This window comes from Musca autumnalis, unplaced genomic scaffold (genome assembly GCF_047663935.1).
Source record: "Musca autumnalis isolate F117 unplaced genomic scaffold, ASM4766393v1 scaffold_2, whole genome shotgun sequence".
Taxonomy (NCBI): domain Eukaryota; kingdom Metazoa; phylum Arthropoda; class Insecta; order Diptera; family Muscidae; genus Musca; species Musca autumnalis.
This window is the reverse complement of record NW_027411755.1, coordinates 9,391,442-9,409,560: the sequence shown is the minus strand read 5'-3', so window position 1 is coordinate 9,409,560 and position 18,119 is coordinate 9,391,442. Positions and strand designations below refer to the sequence as shown.

At 37.3% G+C, this 18,119-nt stretch overlaps 1 protein-coding gene across 10 annotated transcripts in view; it reads right to left on the bottom strand.

Moving 5' to 3' along the window:
* Positions 1-11,320: 11,320 nt before the first annotated feature.
* Positions 11,321-18,119, bottom strand: part of Hnf4 (Hepatocyte nuclear factor 4) — a 109,427-nt gene continuing 102,628 nt past the window's right edge. For all 10 annotated transcript variants that reach the window (XM_073966869.1, XM_073966874.1, XM_073966870.1 and 7 more), the window contains 4 exons: positions 17,600-18,096; positions 17,393-17,530; positions 13,014-13,250; positions 11,321-12,953 (listed from right to left, as the gene is read on the bottom strand). In XM_073966869.1, coding sequence (XP_073822970.1) covers positions 12,037-12,953; positions 13,014-13,250; positions 17,393-17,530; positions 17,600-18,096 — 1,789 coding nt within the window. In that variant the 3' untranslated portion in view covers positions 11,321-12,036. The remainder of the gene's footprint in view (positions 12,954-13,013; positions 13,251-17,392; positions 17,531-17,599; positions 18,097-18,119) is intronic.

Below are 18,119 nucleotides of genomic sequence, written 5' to 3'. Positions count from 1 at the left end.
CTGTGCTAAGAAAGCAGTAATTTACATTTGGCTTCGTTCACATATAGATGGAACCCTGGTGAGTCACATAAGAAATTTAAGGGGTTATGGCCACTTACAAATTTTACGAAATCGAGTCGATTGGACAAAAATTAGCTGAGATATGCGCATTAGAAAGAGAAAATTCATTGTGTTTTGTATGTAACATCGAAGTTTAAAACGCGATTTTCTCAAAATTGCATTTTGGAACGCGGTGCCCACTGTAGCTCGTTTTTTATTTTTTCATTTGTTAGTACTATACACAATTAATAAGATATATAGATAACTTTACGATAATTTTTGAAATAAACTTGTAAAGTTTACAACAACTGCTTTTGAAAATTCATGTTCGATCAGCTGCACATATGCGTCTACCTTGATTATTGTGAAATGTTTGAAATCAACAACAAAAAATAAGTGCAAACACCGGGATGTATTTTAAGATTTCATGAAATCCAGTGGATTTTGGAGCGCTAGTGTAAACTTGGCATAACAGAATTAGAGAGCGTCACAAGGAGAGAAAAGTTGTGACTAAGAACTTTTCTTTCTATTAAAAATTTTCAAAACCAACGTTATCCACATTTAGATTTTTGTTACTAAAATAATTACGATTTAATTACAGAATAATAAACGATTTATTATTGGATCAAATCGCAAATAATATTTCATATTAAAAGTTAATGCTAAGAAGATCTTATATAATAATGGGGGCATGATGTTTATATAAGAACCCAAAATAGTGCTTATTGCATGAACATTATAGATATGCACATTATAAATAAATATCTTATCTTTATTCTTACCTCATAGACCGCTGACTAAGTTCCATCCCCATGTTTGGATGTTATCCAGTAAGAATGACTTCAACTGTTGAAGGGCGCTCTTTGACACTTGCTTTGGAAATTTTCAGCGACATTTAGCGAACGAATTTAAATTAAATATTACTAGACCGTACACGAACGACCGCTTATACCGCAATCTCGTGAGACTAACATTAATCTATTGTTGTGACCGGCAATAACGAAACAAATTTACAGGAAGTGGCATTGTATTCTTATTAATTTCTTTGCATAACACTTATCTATTTACACGACATTTTTAAAATGATTGCGGAATCACTTTTTAACCGACTATCACCGGTTAAAGAACAACAGTCGAATACTACTTCCCTCATATACACAGGAGTCTCAGGAAACTGAAATCGAACGAAATAATAACGAAAATACTTTTATTGGACAAACATTTTTTGGTCTCGAATAAAATGGTATTAGTTCACAGAATTTTCACAAGGCAACGAGAATAATACAAATTACAATTTCATTACAATCGCCTTAAAAATAAAGCAACGAACTCTTCTTCTTTTAAGAGACAAATAACCGCGGAAAATCCGTACATAAAAAACCGGCCGACCAACAAACAACATGCATGTCAGAAGAAAAAGGAAAACTTGCTTTAGAACCGAATACGCTAATTTGATCATTTTTGTTCGCTGGATCATAATATTATACTTTTTCACATATTTTACAAATTTTTGATTGATGAAAATTATTCACGACCGATCGACTTGAAGGAACAAATAAACATCAGCTCTCCTGGAGTCATGTTCTCTTTAACATTTTCTGCACAAATGTTTAACCTGCAGTCATACGGCAATGCGATTTATTTTATTTTTGTTGTTGTTATTCATTATTATGTCCTTTTCTTTTGTTATTGATCCAATATACTGTATTATTAATTGTAATATTTTCTTCACTTCAATGTTTTATTTAAACATTAACAACCCAGCAAAATAAATTGGAAGTAGTGCAATGTAGACTAGTTCTTTCACGGCATGTTTTTATGCAGTTCAAACGGAGTCGTGAAAAAGGCACTCCATTCCTCACATTTTAACCGCATTTGGATGCAATCCAAAGAATCACATCCATTTGTCACATTTTAACAACATCCCAAGGCAGTTCAACGGAGTCGTGAAGAAGGCACTCCAATTCCTCACAATTTAACAGCATTCGGATGCAGTGCAAACGGAGTCGTGAAAAAGGCACTCCGTTCACTACATTTTATTAGCAGTTGTTAGAGATCCCTACATGTACATAAATCAGTTTGTACATCTCTACAGGCAGCGGAATACATTTACAAAAAGAGATAATCGTGTTAACATTTCCAAACATTTGTTAATACAAACTAAATAATATTTAATTTGTGAACATTTTTCCGGTAACTCACGAGAAGAAAATTTCCCAGTGGAGTGCTGTTGGAGTGCATGTCGAAATCTTAACTGGTGATAGGAAGACAATATCAAACCCATTTAGCGGATGAAGCAAAAGCACTTAAGCTTGGATTAAATGAAAAGCGGGTGAAACACACATGTTTGCAATTACATAAATTCAATAGAGAATTTTCATAATTTGTGTTTATTTAATAAAGTTATTAATATTTTTGTTTTACACAAATAATAAATGCATTTTATTTTGTTATTCAAAACACGTGCTCCGAACTGCCTCCTATTCTACTCCAAAGGGTCAGTTAAAATGCAATGCCAAAGGGTCAGTTAAAATGCAGTGCCAAAGGTTCAGTTAAAATGTAATGCCAAAGGGTCAGTTAAAATGCGATGCAATGGAGTGCCTCTTTCCGTGGTCACTCCCTTGTAAAATCATGAGTGAAAATGCATAATTTGATGCACTTCCAAATCACTTGTACATATCATTTAACTGCCTCTTTGGAGGCAAACTTTTCGCTGGAAATTTCAACAACGAATTTTGGAGAGATCACTGCCGAACAATAACGAACCACCGTACAGAGTTGATTCTCTCGGCAACGCAACACTCTAATAAGAAAAAAATCTAATTCGACGGTTTGTTTTTAAACAATTTTCTTCAACCGAAAACATTATATTTTGACAATTATTTCTTGTTCACAAATAATATTACATATATTTGCGCTTTTTAGATAAACTTCAACTATAATTAGCTTTATATTTACACTTGTGGATCAAAGAAAAAATTCACGACCGGCCGACTTAAAAGGTGATTGACAACTGAAGGAATAAACAACATCAATGTGAACTTTACTGAAGGACACAAAATTAAACATACATTAAATGCAACAACGAGATGTTATTTCACTATGTTTGTTTATTATTATTGTTAAGATTTTAATGCTATATTCTCCAAAAACATTATCTGTGGTATAAATTTTCTGTTTAAATGACATCTTCAAAAACGAATGATGGTGAAGAAATCACAGTTAAACCGGACAAAAACAATAACGACCGCCAAAAACAACAATCATACAGAGTTGATTCTCTCCTGTTTACACATACACACGTTCAATAAGAAAAAGAACAAATTTTGCATTTTTATTGCAAAGAAAAAGAATCACTATTTATGTTCAAATTACACACGAAACATATTTTAATTGATAATTATTTTGTTGTTTATGAAATAAATTATGACATATTACACTTTTTAGTTAATTTTAATCATTATATTCCGCGAAATTTGCCAAATACGTTTAACGAACACAATTCGCAACCGACCGCCTTAACAAGTGTTTAAAAACTAAAGGAAGGAAGAATGAAATAAGAATAACAGTGTTGTCAATGTTATTAAAGTAATACAAAGTAGCCATAAAATCAAAAACGCCAAAGAAACAAGTATGCTTTCAATTATTGAGAATTTTATTGTGATAAGTCCCGGGCCACACTACAGAAATTTCACTGAAATTTTGATATGAAATTATGCGTCTCTAGATCGACTTCTATAGTAGAGTAAAATCATAAAATTGCTGTAGTGGGGAGATCGATTTAAGAACACCTTATTTCATGAAATTTTTTAATGAAATTCACGCTAGTGTGGACCGGGACTAAGTAAAAATATGCGATATGAAGCAAAACAAGAATTAATAAATTAGAACAAATTTACCGTAACAACTAAAAAAAATAGTTTTGCACCACATTAGGACAATATATTAATTTCCCGTTTATGGTAAACGCTTGTATTTATTTATTTTATAGAATACAATTTTAGTTAGTCCCGGTCAACACTAGCGTGAATTTCATTAAAAAATTTTATGAAATTAGGCGTTCTTAAATCGAATCCCCCACTACAGCAATTTTATAATTTTACTCTACTATGGAAGTCGATCTAGAGACGCATAATTTCATGCAATTTTTTCAATGAAATCACTCTAGTGTGGACCGGGACTTAGTTTGCAATTAGTGGCTTTACAACAGAATGTAGATCTCAATGTTCAAAGAAGTTGAAGAATACACTTCACTTCTAATGTATTTTTTAATATATCCAATGTATCTATGGATGCTGACATTTTGAAGACTGAAAAGTTGTGTTTTTTGAATTTTTACTCTAATCGGGATGCGCAGCTGGATTTATCCAAACACTTAGCATTGTGAATCTAATAAGCCAGGGGGCGTCAAAATCCATCCAGATCTGCGGATATGATACCTCTCAAATTTCGAAAATCTGCAAAAAGTATTTTTGAAAATATCGCGTTTTCGTTGTCGACATGAAATAAAAACATTCCATATCTACCCACGCAGGCAATGTGGATACGTAATTTTACTGCATTTGTATTGGTCTGGACGCAAAAAGTAAATAGCGTAAGGAAAATCCCCAAAATTGCAAACATCAGGGACAGTATAAGGATGAAAAATTTCATCACATATGACATTGATAGATAGTGTAAACTACTTCTAAGATAGAGCTTTACGGAATTTATGGTAACCAGTAAACCAGTAAAATGGTTTTTGCACTCTAATATGCAAAAATCGTGGTCGCCAAATACAATTTCACGAAGTGTATATCAAATAAAAGACATTGATTGGCTGTATTTAAAAATAAAATGCGCATCAAGTCATCCTGACGATTTCGCGGATTATATGCATTTCAAAAGTTGTAATATTCAATAGAAGTTAATTTTAATTTTATGCACCAATTGCGCAAATCCTTTTGATTTGAAACTTTAAGCAACATTTGGTTCCAACGGAATATCTTCAGTGTTGCGCGATGTTTTGACGAAAAATATAAAACAACTCAAAAATTTTTTCTTCAATTTTTCCTATAAAAGCATAGAAAATAAAATTAGGATACGATTTTCTTCATATTTTTGCAAATAACGTAAATATTATAGCTCCAACCTTCACGACACATAAGAGGATTTCTGGCTTAATTCATTAAGGGGTCGATCATCGATAGTAATTATCGTTGAGTGGAGTTGCCAGTTGTCAAAATTACTTTATGTATGGCAACCTTCAACTGAAGTTGCGAATCTCAGTTGTCGACCCGACTATTTCTCAGCAACCAGTTATTATACCCTCAGCCTTTAGACTAAAGAGGGTATTTACACTTTGATACGACCAAAAATGTGCCTCATCGAAATAATGGTTTTAGACCCCAAGTATGTTTGTACGATATCCGTTTCAGACAATTTTGAGTAGATCTAGCAATGTCCGTCCGTCTGTCTGTCTGTCTGTCGGTCTGGCTGGCTGGTGCGCACGATAACTCTCGAACGGATCAATCGATTCGGTTCAAATTTTGGGTATCGAAATATTTTGTCCAGATTCGATTTAAGTTCGAAGATGGGCCATATAGGTCCACTCCTTCAGGTACCTCCCCCACAAATGTTCGAAAATTGTCGCAAAACTTGTGCGCACGATAACTCTTGTAGGGAATAACCGATTTGGTCCATACTTTGCACATAGTGTAATTTCTACCAAACTTAGATTAGGTTCCAATATGGACTCAATCGGTCCACTCCTTCGGGTACCCCCCACACAAAATTTCGGAAAAGTTCAGTTTAAGACCTGGTCTCGAATCGCTTTGATTTTTGTTTACGCAAGTTGTATTCGCTGTCCTCTATACGACGCTGTAAGTTCCATTAGGGGCAAGTCCATACTTCCTGAGAAAATAGCCTGAAAGTTACAAAAAAACCCTATGACACCGTGTGTAGTGGTTGGAGCGCAAGATAACTCTCGAACGGATCTGCCGATTCGGTCCAAAATTTGGCTTTCGTAATATTTTGTCCAAACTTAGTTCAAGTTCTAAGATGGATTATATCGGTCCACTCCTTCTGGTACCTCCCCCACAGAAGTTCGAAAATGTTCGGAAAATTTGTGCGTACGATAACTCTTGAAGGGAGTAACCGATTTGGTCCATACTTTGCACATTATGAAATTTCTACCAGACTTAGATGAGGTTCCAATATGGATTCAATCGGTAAACTCCTTCGAGTACCTCCCACACAAAATTTCGGAAAAGTTCAGTTTAGGACCTGCTCTCGAATCGCCTTGGTTTTTGTTGTACCATCTTGTATTCACTGTCCCCTATACGAAGGTACAAGTTTCTTCAGGGGCAAGTCCATACTTCCTGAAAAAATAGCCTGAAATTTGAAAAACAAACCCTATGACACCATGTTTATGGGTGGAAGCGCAAGATAATTCTCGAACGAAAATGCCGATTCCGGCCAAAATTTGGCCTTCGTAATATTGTTTCCAAACTTAGTTTAAGTTCGTAGATAAGCCATATCGGTCCACTCCTTCAGGTACCTACCCCACAAAAGTTCAAAAATATTCGGAAAAATTGTGGGCACGATAACTCTTGATGGGAGTGACCGATTTGGTCCATAATTTACACATTCTCATAATATCTACCAGATATAGATCAGGTTCGAATATGGACTATATTTGTCCACTCCATCCCGTACCTCCCACACACAATTTTGGATAAGTTCACTTTAAGACCTGCTATTGAATCACTTTGATTTTTGTTGAAGCAACTTACATTCGCTGCCTCAATTACGATGGTACAAGTTTTTCAGGGGCAAGACCATACTTCTTGAGAAAAAAGCACGAGGGTGTAAAAACCCCCTATGGCACCCCATGGTCTATGTCGGTCCATTCCTTTAGTCCCAATTTACATTGGGCGAGTTTACTTGTGGCAATTGTCATTTTGTAAGAGGTGAGGCATATGGTAACCCTTTGCCTCTCAGCACCCTCTCTCACCTACAAACTGACAATTGCCGCAAGTAAACTCGCCTAATGTAAATTGGGACTTAAGTACCTTTTCAGCAAAATTTTTAAACTTTAATCCAAATCAACATTTTTGTCGGTTCATACTAGACCAAAATTTTGAAACCCCCTAAATACATAAGTTTTTTGTGAAATAAAGTGTTTCAATTTGCACAGGCTGAGGGTATATCTCTGTCGGCAAAGCCGACTGATACTTTTTTACTTGTTTTTAGTTGCAGTGAATATTTTCGAAGAAACAAGAAGTAAAATTGAAAGGAAAAACGAATTTTCTTAACAATTGTTGATTTTTTGCATAATTAATAAATTTTGTGTGTCAAAAATATGGCGAAAATAACAACAAAACAACAGTTTGAAATATTAATTGATAAATTGAGTGCAAATCCAATGTGCACATGGGTTCCATCTATACAGCCGACAACACCAGGGAAATTTGTTTTTGAAAAAAAAAAATGATTTTTGTTTGGTCTTTTTTCCTCCTCCGTCAACTTCGAAACGATTTAATTTTTTCTCTATCAAGTGGACTACTTTCTTTAATACATTCGACAATGTAGATTGAGCCATGCAATTGTTGTAATCATTGCCATGGGACTTTTGGAAACTTCCCTCCGCAAAAAATCTCAACGCAGCGCACACTTTTAAAAGTGGGGGTATTGCTGTTGATCTGTAACTCACTTTGAAGTCATCCTTTAACGTTTCCACAATGTAAACTACGTCATCCTTTGGCAATCGAAAATACGCCTTAAACCTAAAATAATTTACTGATTATACAGATCTTTCCAACATGAGCTTCAACTTACAGTACAGAGACAACTCCAATGGATTCGACTTGTCCCTCAAATTTCTTCTAATAGATATCATGTCCTGTACATTTTCTTAATCATCAAAAAATAATTCCACTGAATGTATGATTTTAAAATAGTTTTTTTTTTTTTGCGAATTGTGCCTTTTGGATTTAATAGAGTTCACAAGTTTGAAACAAGTAAAGGCCTGCGTACATAAGCTGCTCTGCCTGATTGCCTTGCTTTCCTGCTTCATTTTTGACATAATAAAAATAAAAGAATAAAGAAGGCCGAGGAAATTTCGAACTGGGTTACCCTTTTCTTTTTTATAGTACGTTTATATATAACCGGATTTAACAAACCCTCTGGGTTTCAAATGTCAATTCCATTGCTTATATTTCAAATAAATCCTCATAAAGAAGGTTAACCCTGCAAAAGGCTATAATATAAACATGGCCTTATTCTTTTATCAGAAGTAAGCAAGGTAAGCAGGCAAGGCAGCTTATGTACGCAGGCCTTAAGAACGGCGTTAAGTTCGGCCGGGCCGAACTTGTTATACCCTCCACCACAAGTTGTATTGAAGTAAAATGGAATAATTAGTTTCCTTTCGTGTATGAAGAAGACTTAATACTAAATTTCAGCAATTTCGGTAAAACAATGTGAGGCACCATTCAAAACGTCGATCTATACCGACAAATTTCTGACGGAAAGTTTTTAGGCTCAAAAAAGGCTAAATACCAAATTTCCTATATTTCGGTAGGAGAATGTGGCTAAAATTGAAAAAAAATACCGAAAATCAAGAAGTACGCTTCTGTGGCGATATAGGAAGATGTGGACCTATACTGATAATACTCTTCTGGAATATTTTATAACTCTTGGAAGACGAAATAACGAATTTCAGACATTTCGGTTGGTACCAGTCGGGAGGTACCGTTCTATGGGTGCTATATTAAAACGTGGACCTATACCGACGAATTTATGAAAGCGTGGACTTGTACAGACATATTTCTGGCGAACAGTTTTATATCACATTGAAGACTAAATACCAAATTTCAGCCATTTTGGTGGAATATTGGACACACAACCTTCAAAATACGAAAAATCGGGAGGTGCCTTTCCATGGGGACTATATGAAGGCGTGGATCTATGCCGACAAATTTAAAGAGGAAGTTTGAGTACCCCAACGAAGTCTAAATACCAAATTTCAGCCATTTCCGTGGAATATTGAGGCCACAACGTTCAAAATACCGAAAATCGGGACGTACCGTTCTATGGGGGCTATATGAAGGCAAGGACCGATACCGACAAAGTTCTGGGGGAAAGTTTTATACCATAACGTAGACTAAGTACCAAATTTCAGCCATTTCGGTGTGATAATGAAGCTAAAACCTTAAAAATACCGAAAATCGGGAGGTACCGTTCTATGGGGGCTATATCAAAACGTGGACCGATATATCCCATTTTCAATACCAACCGTCCTGCAAGTAATAAAAACTTCTGTACCAAATTTTGACTCTCTATCTTTAAAATTGCGAGCTGTATCTTGATTTCAACAGACAGACGGACGGACGGACGGACGGACATGGTCAAATCGACATAGAATTATGCTGATCAATAATATATATACTTTATAGGGTCTCCGTCGAATATTTCGATGTGTTACAAACTGAATAACAAATTAAATTATACCCTCCATATGGTGGAGGGTATAAAAACACTGATCGATAACACGTTTATCGACAACCCAGTTGGATTGACACCAATAATACAACATTTCATCTCAGTTGTGCTGACAATTGACAACGCAACTCAAGTTTAGTGGTAATGCATAATCGACCCCTAAGTTGCATGTTCTTCCGGCTTTAAGTCAAAAGTCAAAGCATACGAAAATTGTGTTTCAGCTTCATCCTCTTAATCCTCTTATGTGACGAGGCCTTTAGACTTCATTTTATTTCTCACGGTGTCTAATAGAAGATAAACATTTGCTGAGTATTTTTAGATTTCGAAATGGGTCAAACCATTGAAATATTTCAGTATGATTTTTTTGGTCGAGGAGTAAATTTAGCAATAAACAGGTTTATCATGTAGTAGTGGTGAAATCATATTATATTTTCGTCTTCTAGCTAAAAAGCTGGTATGGGTAGAAGTTAGAAAAGAAAAGAGGGAACGCGCCTCCGAATAAATTTCGGATACAAAGCGGTTGCCTTGCTGAAACGTCAAAATTATTGGATTTTCAGCCTGTTTCTGTATGTCGAAAGAAGAATGTGTGCGACTGAAACACGCCCAAACTTTAGCTTTCGAAATAATTTTACCTTTGCTTTTGCTTAAAAATAAATTGGAAAAACACAGAAGAGTTTGGACGTGTTTCATTCGCACATTATTCTTTCTTCGACATACAGAAACAGGCTGTTAGACTATTTATAAAACAATGTTTCCCCTTCAGAAGTCGAAGATCACACTAACGCTGTTTCAACGTGGCGACTTCGAGTTTATAGGCGAGGGGTATGAGATAGTGAAACCGCTCACAAGGTTTTCTGTGTTTGCGATGTTGCCTTTTCCTATTATTCCTTTCCAGAAACTCGCTAGTGTGACCAAGGACGAATGTAGGGGACAAAGTGAAGTAGATACACAAAAGGTTACTTGATTGTTTCCACAAAACTCGTAGGTAGGGGACAGTAGAGGAATAGGTAAACACTTTTTGTTGAATCAGGAAATAGTTATCAATAGTTTAACAAGAATATAAGATTCATATCTTCCACTATTTCAATGGTGATATCGTGGCCAGTGTATTCGGGCATATTCTGAGTGGAATTCTGTAACTCATTTTTTGAGTTGCCGACAAAAATTGGTAACATAAAACTCAAAGTAATAATTAAAAATATCAATAGAAGTTGACAGCACTGCTGCTATCGGTAGGATTTAGCAACAGCTTTATTTTGGATGTTAACTTAACGAAAACTTTCGTTAATTACCGAAATTATAAGCATTTTAATTTTATTTATTTTATTTTTTTATTTATTATTCATACATTATTATGCCAATAAGTCAAATAGACCCAAGGTAGCATCACCATTAATACAATAATTAATCTTATACACATGACCAGATAATTACCAATATTTGTCGGTAACTCGAAAAATGAGTTACAGAATTCCACTACTGGTCACACTATAAGTAATAGTTATGTTTCACAAACATCCCAGAAGTGACAAGGGAGACTTCTCAACGAGTACATATCGATTCATATTCGATCAAACTACTGTTTATCGCCGAGTCCGAAGTGCGTGTCTTACGATACCACATGTTGAGAAGTTTTACATGCCTGAAATACTCAGGAAATGACGTCAACATTACACTGAGGAGTATTTTGTCACCGTTGAAAAATTGATATTGCCTGGCCTGGGAATCGAACCGCAGACCGGTGGCACCCACTATAAGTGATACATACTATGAATCAAAACTATCATCAATGATCCTTCAGTTATGGTATTGTTGTTTTTTTATTTTATGTAAACATAAACGTACATAATTTTGTTTATTCATAATTCAAAATAATTTCATCACACCCTATAAAATAAAATATATATAAAATAAAAAATATAATATAAAAATAATTAAGTTTAACCAAAACACAACAATTTTTTTGTTACTCCAAAAAATATTAAAAAAATAAAATATTTTCCCTAACAAAATACAATTTACAATAATTGTAGAAATTCAAAATATAATTTTTATAAAAAAAAAATCAAATTAAAAAATATATTTTTAATAGCTAAAACAAGAACTTGATGCTCAATAAAAAAGGAAGACTATGTGATACATATTTATAAAGAGTCTATAATGCCAAAATGGAGATAGAATGGTGGTCATAGGGAGGAACAAATGGGATGGGGGTGTGGTTGGGTGGTTGATTGGTTGGAGTAGATTGTGTATTTGTTATAAAACCTAATTACCAAACTAAACTAAAATATTATTTAACAAAATTTCAACAATTTATTTTTATAAAACAATGTTTTTTCTTCTTCTCTTTATATAAAAGTCTATATATTATTATGCTTAAAAACTAGCAAGAAAACCTTCAAAAAGTTATCCAAAAGACTATGTCTATTATTGTGTATGTGTGGGTAAAAAATGGGTCCCCTCCATTGTGTAGCAGGACTAAGGCTGGCTTGATGATTGTGGAAGAAAAAGGCACATTTAGTAACCTGTTTCCGGTTCCTGTTTTAGGGTCATGCGATAGGCATCACTGCCATCATGCATGGGATTTAGAATGTACGAGGAGTTAATGGAGCTGGAGGTGGTATTGCTACTGGTTACGGGAAGATTGCTGGGTATGGCAGTTAAGGATTCTGAGGAACGTATTTTGAGAGGAGCTCTTCTAAGCATCTCCTCTGGGGTGCCCTCACTGCGATTGTATTCATTTAGGGTCATTTCTGCAGGATTACGTGGTGTCTGGCTGGCATTATTGCTGCCGTTGACTGAATTTGATGAAGGGCTAGAATCGGATCTTTGGTAGGGATGATTGCGATGTAAAGGTGGGGAATGGGTTGACATGGGCCCCGGTCCCATATTGTGTGAATGTTGATGTTGTTGCTGCTGCTGTTGTCCGTGGTTATGCTGCTGCTGCTGATGATGATGTGGTGAATTGGAATTTCCGGTTTGATGTTGTAGATTTGTTTGTTGTAAATTATTGTGCATTGCTGAGGCTAAATTGGAACGCACTTGATTGTATGACTCCAAATATTGTTGATTATGATTCCGGGAAGGATCTGCCTCATTGCTGCGATCGCTGTCATTTAACAAGGGTGAACTTGTTTCACGTCGCATACTGTGGCCAGATGCTGTTGCTGCAGAACTGATTTGATTAGAGGAACGTGAAATCAGCGAAGTCATTAAATTGAAGTGACCATTCACCGAACTGTTGTCCATCATCAGTTGGGCTTCCAAGGTGTTTTCCATGCATGTGGATATGGCATCATTTAAATGATCGCTGCTGGAGGGGGAAGACAACACATCCAGGGAAGATGTGACTTGACTAACATCTAAGCCATGACTGGGACTGTAGTTATTTAGATTGGGTGGTGTCAAGGGGGTGTTGTTGTCCGCCAATTCTCCTGAAAAATGACATTGCAATTAGGTTCTGAGTGAGTGAAATTCTATTGTTTCTTACATACCTCCCAATAACATTTCCTGCAGCAGTGAGTCAATGTGAGCCACACCAAATATTTTGGCAAATTGTATTTGTTCGATCATCTGCCAGGTTATGGACTGTAGTACTGGTAATATAAGTAGAATTTCCCCAAATCTTCCTCTCGATTCATATTGACGATCAGAGACATAGTCTTCCAAATTGTTCAAGATTTGATGGCGCAAAGCTTTTATGCGTTGGGGTTCATTTAGTCCACGGGCATCTGAAAGTAAAGAGAGAGAGTCAGTTAGAAATGATTGAGCAAATGAAGGATATAAGTAAAAATATATCATATCAGCATCAAAAACATCAGGAGATGCATTCAATCTACAGTTGCATCCGCAATAGGGTATCTACAAAAAAGTCGTCATCTACTGTAGTGTAGACCATGCCTGCGGTTATCTTCAACAGGGGTATAGTGCTGGCTTTACATTTTGCACGGTCATGAGGACGCCCCACCAGAATTAGCGTAGAGTGCCACAATTCGCTTGATTAACTATCGTGTCAGCTGGTCTGAAAAATGACGTCACATGGAAGCCCGCCGTTTCTCTTGGGTCTTAATAGTCTCCATTAGCAGACCGCCCAACTTCATCTCCTCTGAACACCGCACTTTCATCAATCATGGGAAAGCTAATTGGCCTAGTTTCAGGGAGATCACTAATAACCGCTTCAGAGATTTGCCCAAAATCTGAAGAGTTGCAACATTGGAGCCGGAATAAGTGAATTGTGGGGAGTAACAGAGCGAAGAGAAGAATATTACATCGCATTAGACCTCTTCCTGCCGAGGAGGAACCACCTCAATTTACAACGCGGGTGGTTCCGCTACTGAAGCCAGGCAAGGTTGCCAGCAAATGTGAATCGTACAGACCGATTTCGCTTTTGTCGCCCGCAGCAAAGACCCTTGAGGCATTAGTCCTCCCCAGCGTCAGAAATAGCTATCCAGTTGTCGATCATCAGCATGAATTTCGTAAGTAGCCCAGCACGACAACAGCGCTGCACGCCTTCTCCACAAATATTTATCGAGGATTCAACCAGAGCAAGCCGTGTGATAGAACAGTGATGGTGGCGCTTGATTTATCGAAACCTTTGATACTGTCAAGCACTCCATGCTATTTGAGGACATTGAGCAGACAACCCTCCGGCCAGCCTGAAACGTTGGATAATCAACTAACTCCAAACCTCGTAGAGTGAAACAGTAGTTCCCCCAAGATGGGGTGATATCTCCGTAACTGTTTAACCTCTGCTTCACCAGTATTCCGCCCCTCCATTCGGCATTGAGATCGTAACGTATGCGGATGATTGTACGATCTTGGCGTCAGGTACCTTCCCTGATGTCAATTGAGAAAGGCAGAACTCCTATTTGACAGATATTAACACCTTTTACAACGCGAGGAATATGCAGATATCCGCCACTCAATCTACGGCCACTCTGTTCACCGCAGATGAGAAGAGAGTTGAATTCCTCTTAAATGGGGTTATCCGTTAGTAGAATCTACGGCCACTCAGTTCATGCAGATGTGAAGAGAGTTGAATTCCTCTTGAATGGGGTCATCTGTCAGTATAAGTCCCCTTTAAGGTGTCTTCTCTCAATAGAAGTCCCCTTAAAGGGGGTTTCTCTCGGTAAAAGTCCCCTTAAAGGGGTCTTCTACAATATTATGCACCCCTAAAGTGGTCTTCTTTCAGTAGAAGTCCCCTTAAAGGGTTCATCTCTCAGTAGAAGCCCCCTTAAAGGTGCCTTCTCCCAGTAAAAGTCCCCATAAAGGGATATTCTCTCAGTAGAATTCCCCTTAAATTAAATCTGTCAGTAGAAGTCCCCTTAAAGGGGTCCTCTATAAGAAGATGTCCCCTTAAAGGTGTCTTTTCTCAGTAGACGTCCCCTAAAGGGGTATTCTATAAGAAAATGCCCCCTTAAAGGTGTCTTCTCTCAGTAGAAGTCCCCTTAAAGGGGTCTTCTCAGTAGACGTCTCCCTAAAGTGGTCTTCTATCAGCAGAAGTCCCCTTAAAGGTGTCTTCTCTCAGTAGAAGTCCCCTTAAAGGGGTTTTCCCTCGGTAGAAGTCCCCCTAAAGGAGTCTTCTGTAATAATATGCCACCCTAAAGTGGTCTTCTATCAGTAGAAGTCACCTTAAAGAACCTTAAAGGGTTCATCTCTCAGTATAAGTCCCCTTAAAGGTGCCTTCTCTCAGTAAAAGTTCCCATAAAGGGATCTTCTCTCAGTATAATTCCCCTTAAATGGTTTATCTGTCAATAGAAGTCCCCTTAAAGAGGTCTTCTAAAAAAAGATGTCCCCTTAAAGTGGTCTTCTCAGTAGACGTCCCCCTAAAGTGGTCTTCTATCAAAAGAAGTCCCCTTAAAGGTGTCTTCTCTCAGTAGAAGTTCCCCTTAAAGGGGTCTTCTATAATAATATGCACCTCTAAAGTGGTCTTCTATCAGTAGAACTCCCCTTAAAGGGTTCATCTCTCAGTATAAGTCCCCTTAAAGGTGTCTTCTCTCAGTAGAAGTCCCCTTAAAGCAGCGACGACCACAGAAATACAACCAAAGCGAAGACATGTATGAGCGTATAAGTCAAAAAAGCAACAACCACATTATGTTTTTGTTTGTTTTCTTTCATTTACACTGTACGTGAGAGAGCGAAGCAAATGCAAAAACAACTCAGTGGGCGCCCTCACTATACGATCTAAGCAAAGAAGCTCGCCCCTGCCTTAAAGGGGTTTTCTCTCGGTAGAAGTCCCCTTAAAGGAGTCTTATATAATACTATGCCCCCTAAAGTAATCTTCTATAAGTAGAAGTCCCCTTAAAGGGTTCATCTCTCAGTAGAAGTCCCCTTAAAGGGTTCATCTCTCAGTAGAAGTCCCCTTAAAGGTGTCTTCTCTCAGTAAAAGTTCCCATAAAGGGATCATCTCTCAGTAGAATTCCCCTTAAATTAAATCTGTCAATAGAAGTCCCCTTAAAGGGGTCTTCTATAAGAAGATGTCCCCTTAAAGTGGTCTTCTCAGTAGACGTCCCCCTAAAGTGGTCTTTTATCAGTAGAAGTCCCCTTAAAGGTGTCTTCTATCAATAGAAGTCCCCTTAAAGGGGTTTTCTCTTGGTAGAAGTCCCCTTTAAGGGGTCTTCTATAATGATACGCCCCCTAAAGTAGTCTTCTATCAGTAAAAGTCCCCTTAAAGGAGTCTTATATAATACTATGCCCCCTAAAGTAATCTTCTATCAGTAGAAGTCCCCTTAAAGGGTTCATCTCTCAGTAGAAGTCCCCTTAAAGGTGTCTTCTCTCAGTAAAAGTTCCCATAAAGGGATCATCTCTCAGTAGAATTCCCCTTAAATTAAATCTGTCAATAGAAGTCCCCTTAAAGGGGTCTTCTATAAGAAGATGTCCCCTTAAAGTGGTCTTCTCAGTAGACGTCCCCCTAAAGTGGTCTTTTATCAGTAGAAGTCCCCTTAAAGGTGTCTTCTATCAATAGAAGTCCCCTTAAAGGGGTTTTTTCTTGGTAGAAGTCCCCTTAGGGGTCTTCTATAATGATACGTCCCCTAAAGTAGTCTTCTATCAGTAGAAGTCCCCTTAAAGGGTTCATCTCTCAGTAGAAGTCCCCTTAAAGGTGTCTTCTCTCAGTAAAAGTTCCCATAAAGGGGTCTTCTCTCAGTAGAAGTCCCCTTAAATGGTTCATCTATCAATAGAAGTCCGCTTCAAGGGGCCTTCTATAAGAAGATGGTCTTCTCTCAGTAGAAGTCCCCTGAAAGGTGTCTTCTCTCAGTAAAAGTTCCCATAAAGTGGTCGTCTATCAGTAGAAGTCTTCTTAAAAGGTTCATCTGTCAGTAAAAGTCACCTTAAAGGGCTGTTCTATCAGAAGAGGTCCCCTTAAAGATGTGTACTACCAGTGGAAGTCCCCTTAAAGTGGTCTTATATCTATAGAAGCGGTATTCTAGCAATTGAAGTCCCCTGAACGGATCTTTTAAATGTAGAAGTCCAATTAATGTGGTCTTTACATATTGAGGTCTTCTAAAGTGGTATTTTGTCTACAGAAGTTCCTCAAAAGAGTTCTTCTATCTGTTAAAGTCCCTGAAAAGAGTCCTCTGTCTATATTAGTCCTCTTCAAGGAGATTCATATCTATAAAGTTCTCCTTAAACAGATTTTATAGAAGTCCGTTTAAAGTGGTATTCTATCTGATGGTAGCAGAATTCCAACCACAAACTATCCCCGAGGGTCTAATTCGACAACATGTACTCGTCGTCCGCGCATGCCGCAGGTATCTGCAACAAGCTGGAATGTAGGAACAAGGTCCAAATAATCCAAATAATCTACTGTAATGCGTCCCACTGATAAATTGCTTTAATGGTCGCCTCCAATTGAGTAAATAGTTTCAAAACTTACTTGGATCAAAAAACACCAATGCCTTAATGCAGGCCAGCTCTGTATCATCGATATTTACATCTTTCAGGGCCATTACCAGCTCATCAATAATACGTGCTCCAATGCGTGATATATCCAAATTCGGTGACACTCTGGCATCTAGAACAACAACAGAAACAACACAATTAAAAACTGCATCCAAATCCACCTTTCTAGTCAATCCCTTACCTGGACAATGTTTTGTAATGACACAATTATTGCTCAGCAATAAAACATCTTTTAAATGCATAGATCTACGTGACAATCCCAGCAGTAAATGCTCCCCTGCATGGGCCCTTAGTAAGGCAACTTGATCATCTAACTGTAATTCATTAAAGGCTGGTATATGTTTGGCCCATTCGACTAGTGTCAGTAGTTGTTGTTTCATAGATTCACAGACATCATTAATGCTGGCAAACTGTTTGGTGGAGAGATCTTCATTGGCATTTGTTTCCATGGCAGCACCAGCTTTTGATTGTCGACTTTCCAGTTCAGCTTTGACCAAGGATATAACCGACAAACCATTACCAGGATCCGGATCATCATTGGAAGTACGGCGACAACTGATGCGATCACGTTCATTTTGTACCGCCTCCTTTTTCATGCCGGCCTTAAAGCATTTGCGCAAACGACAATAGCGGCATTGGTTGCGTTTGTCTTTATCCACCACACAGTTGCGGGAAAATCTAAAAAAGAGCCAAATTTTATT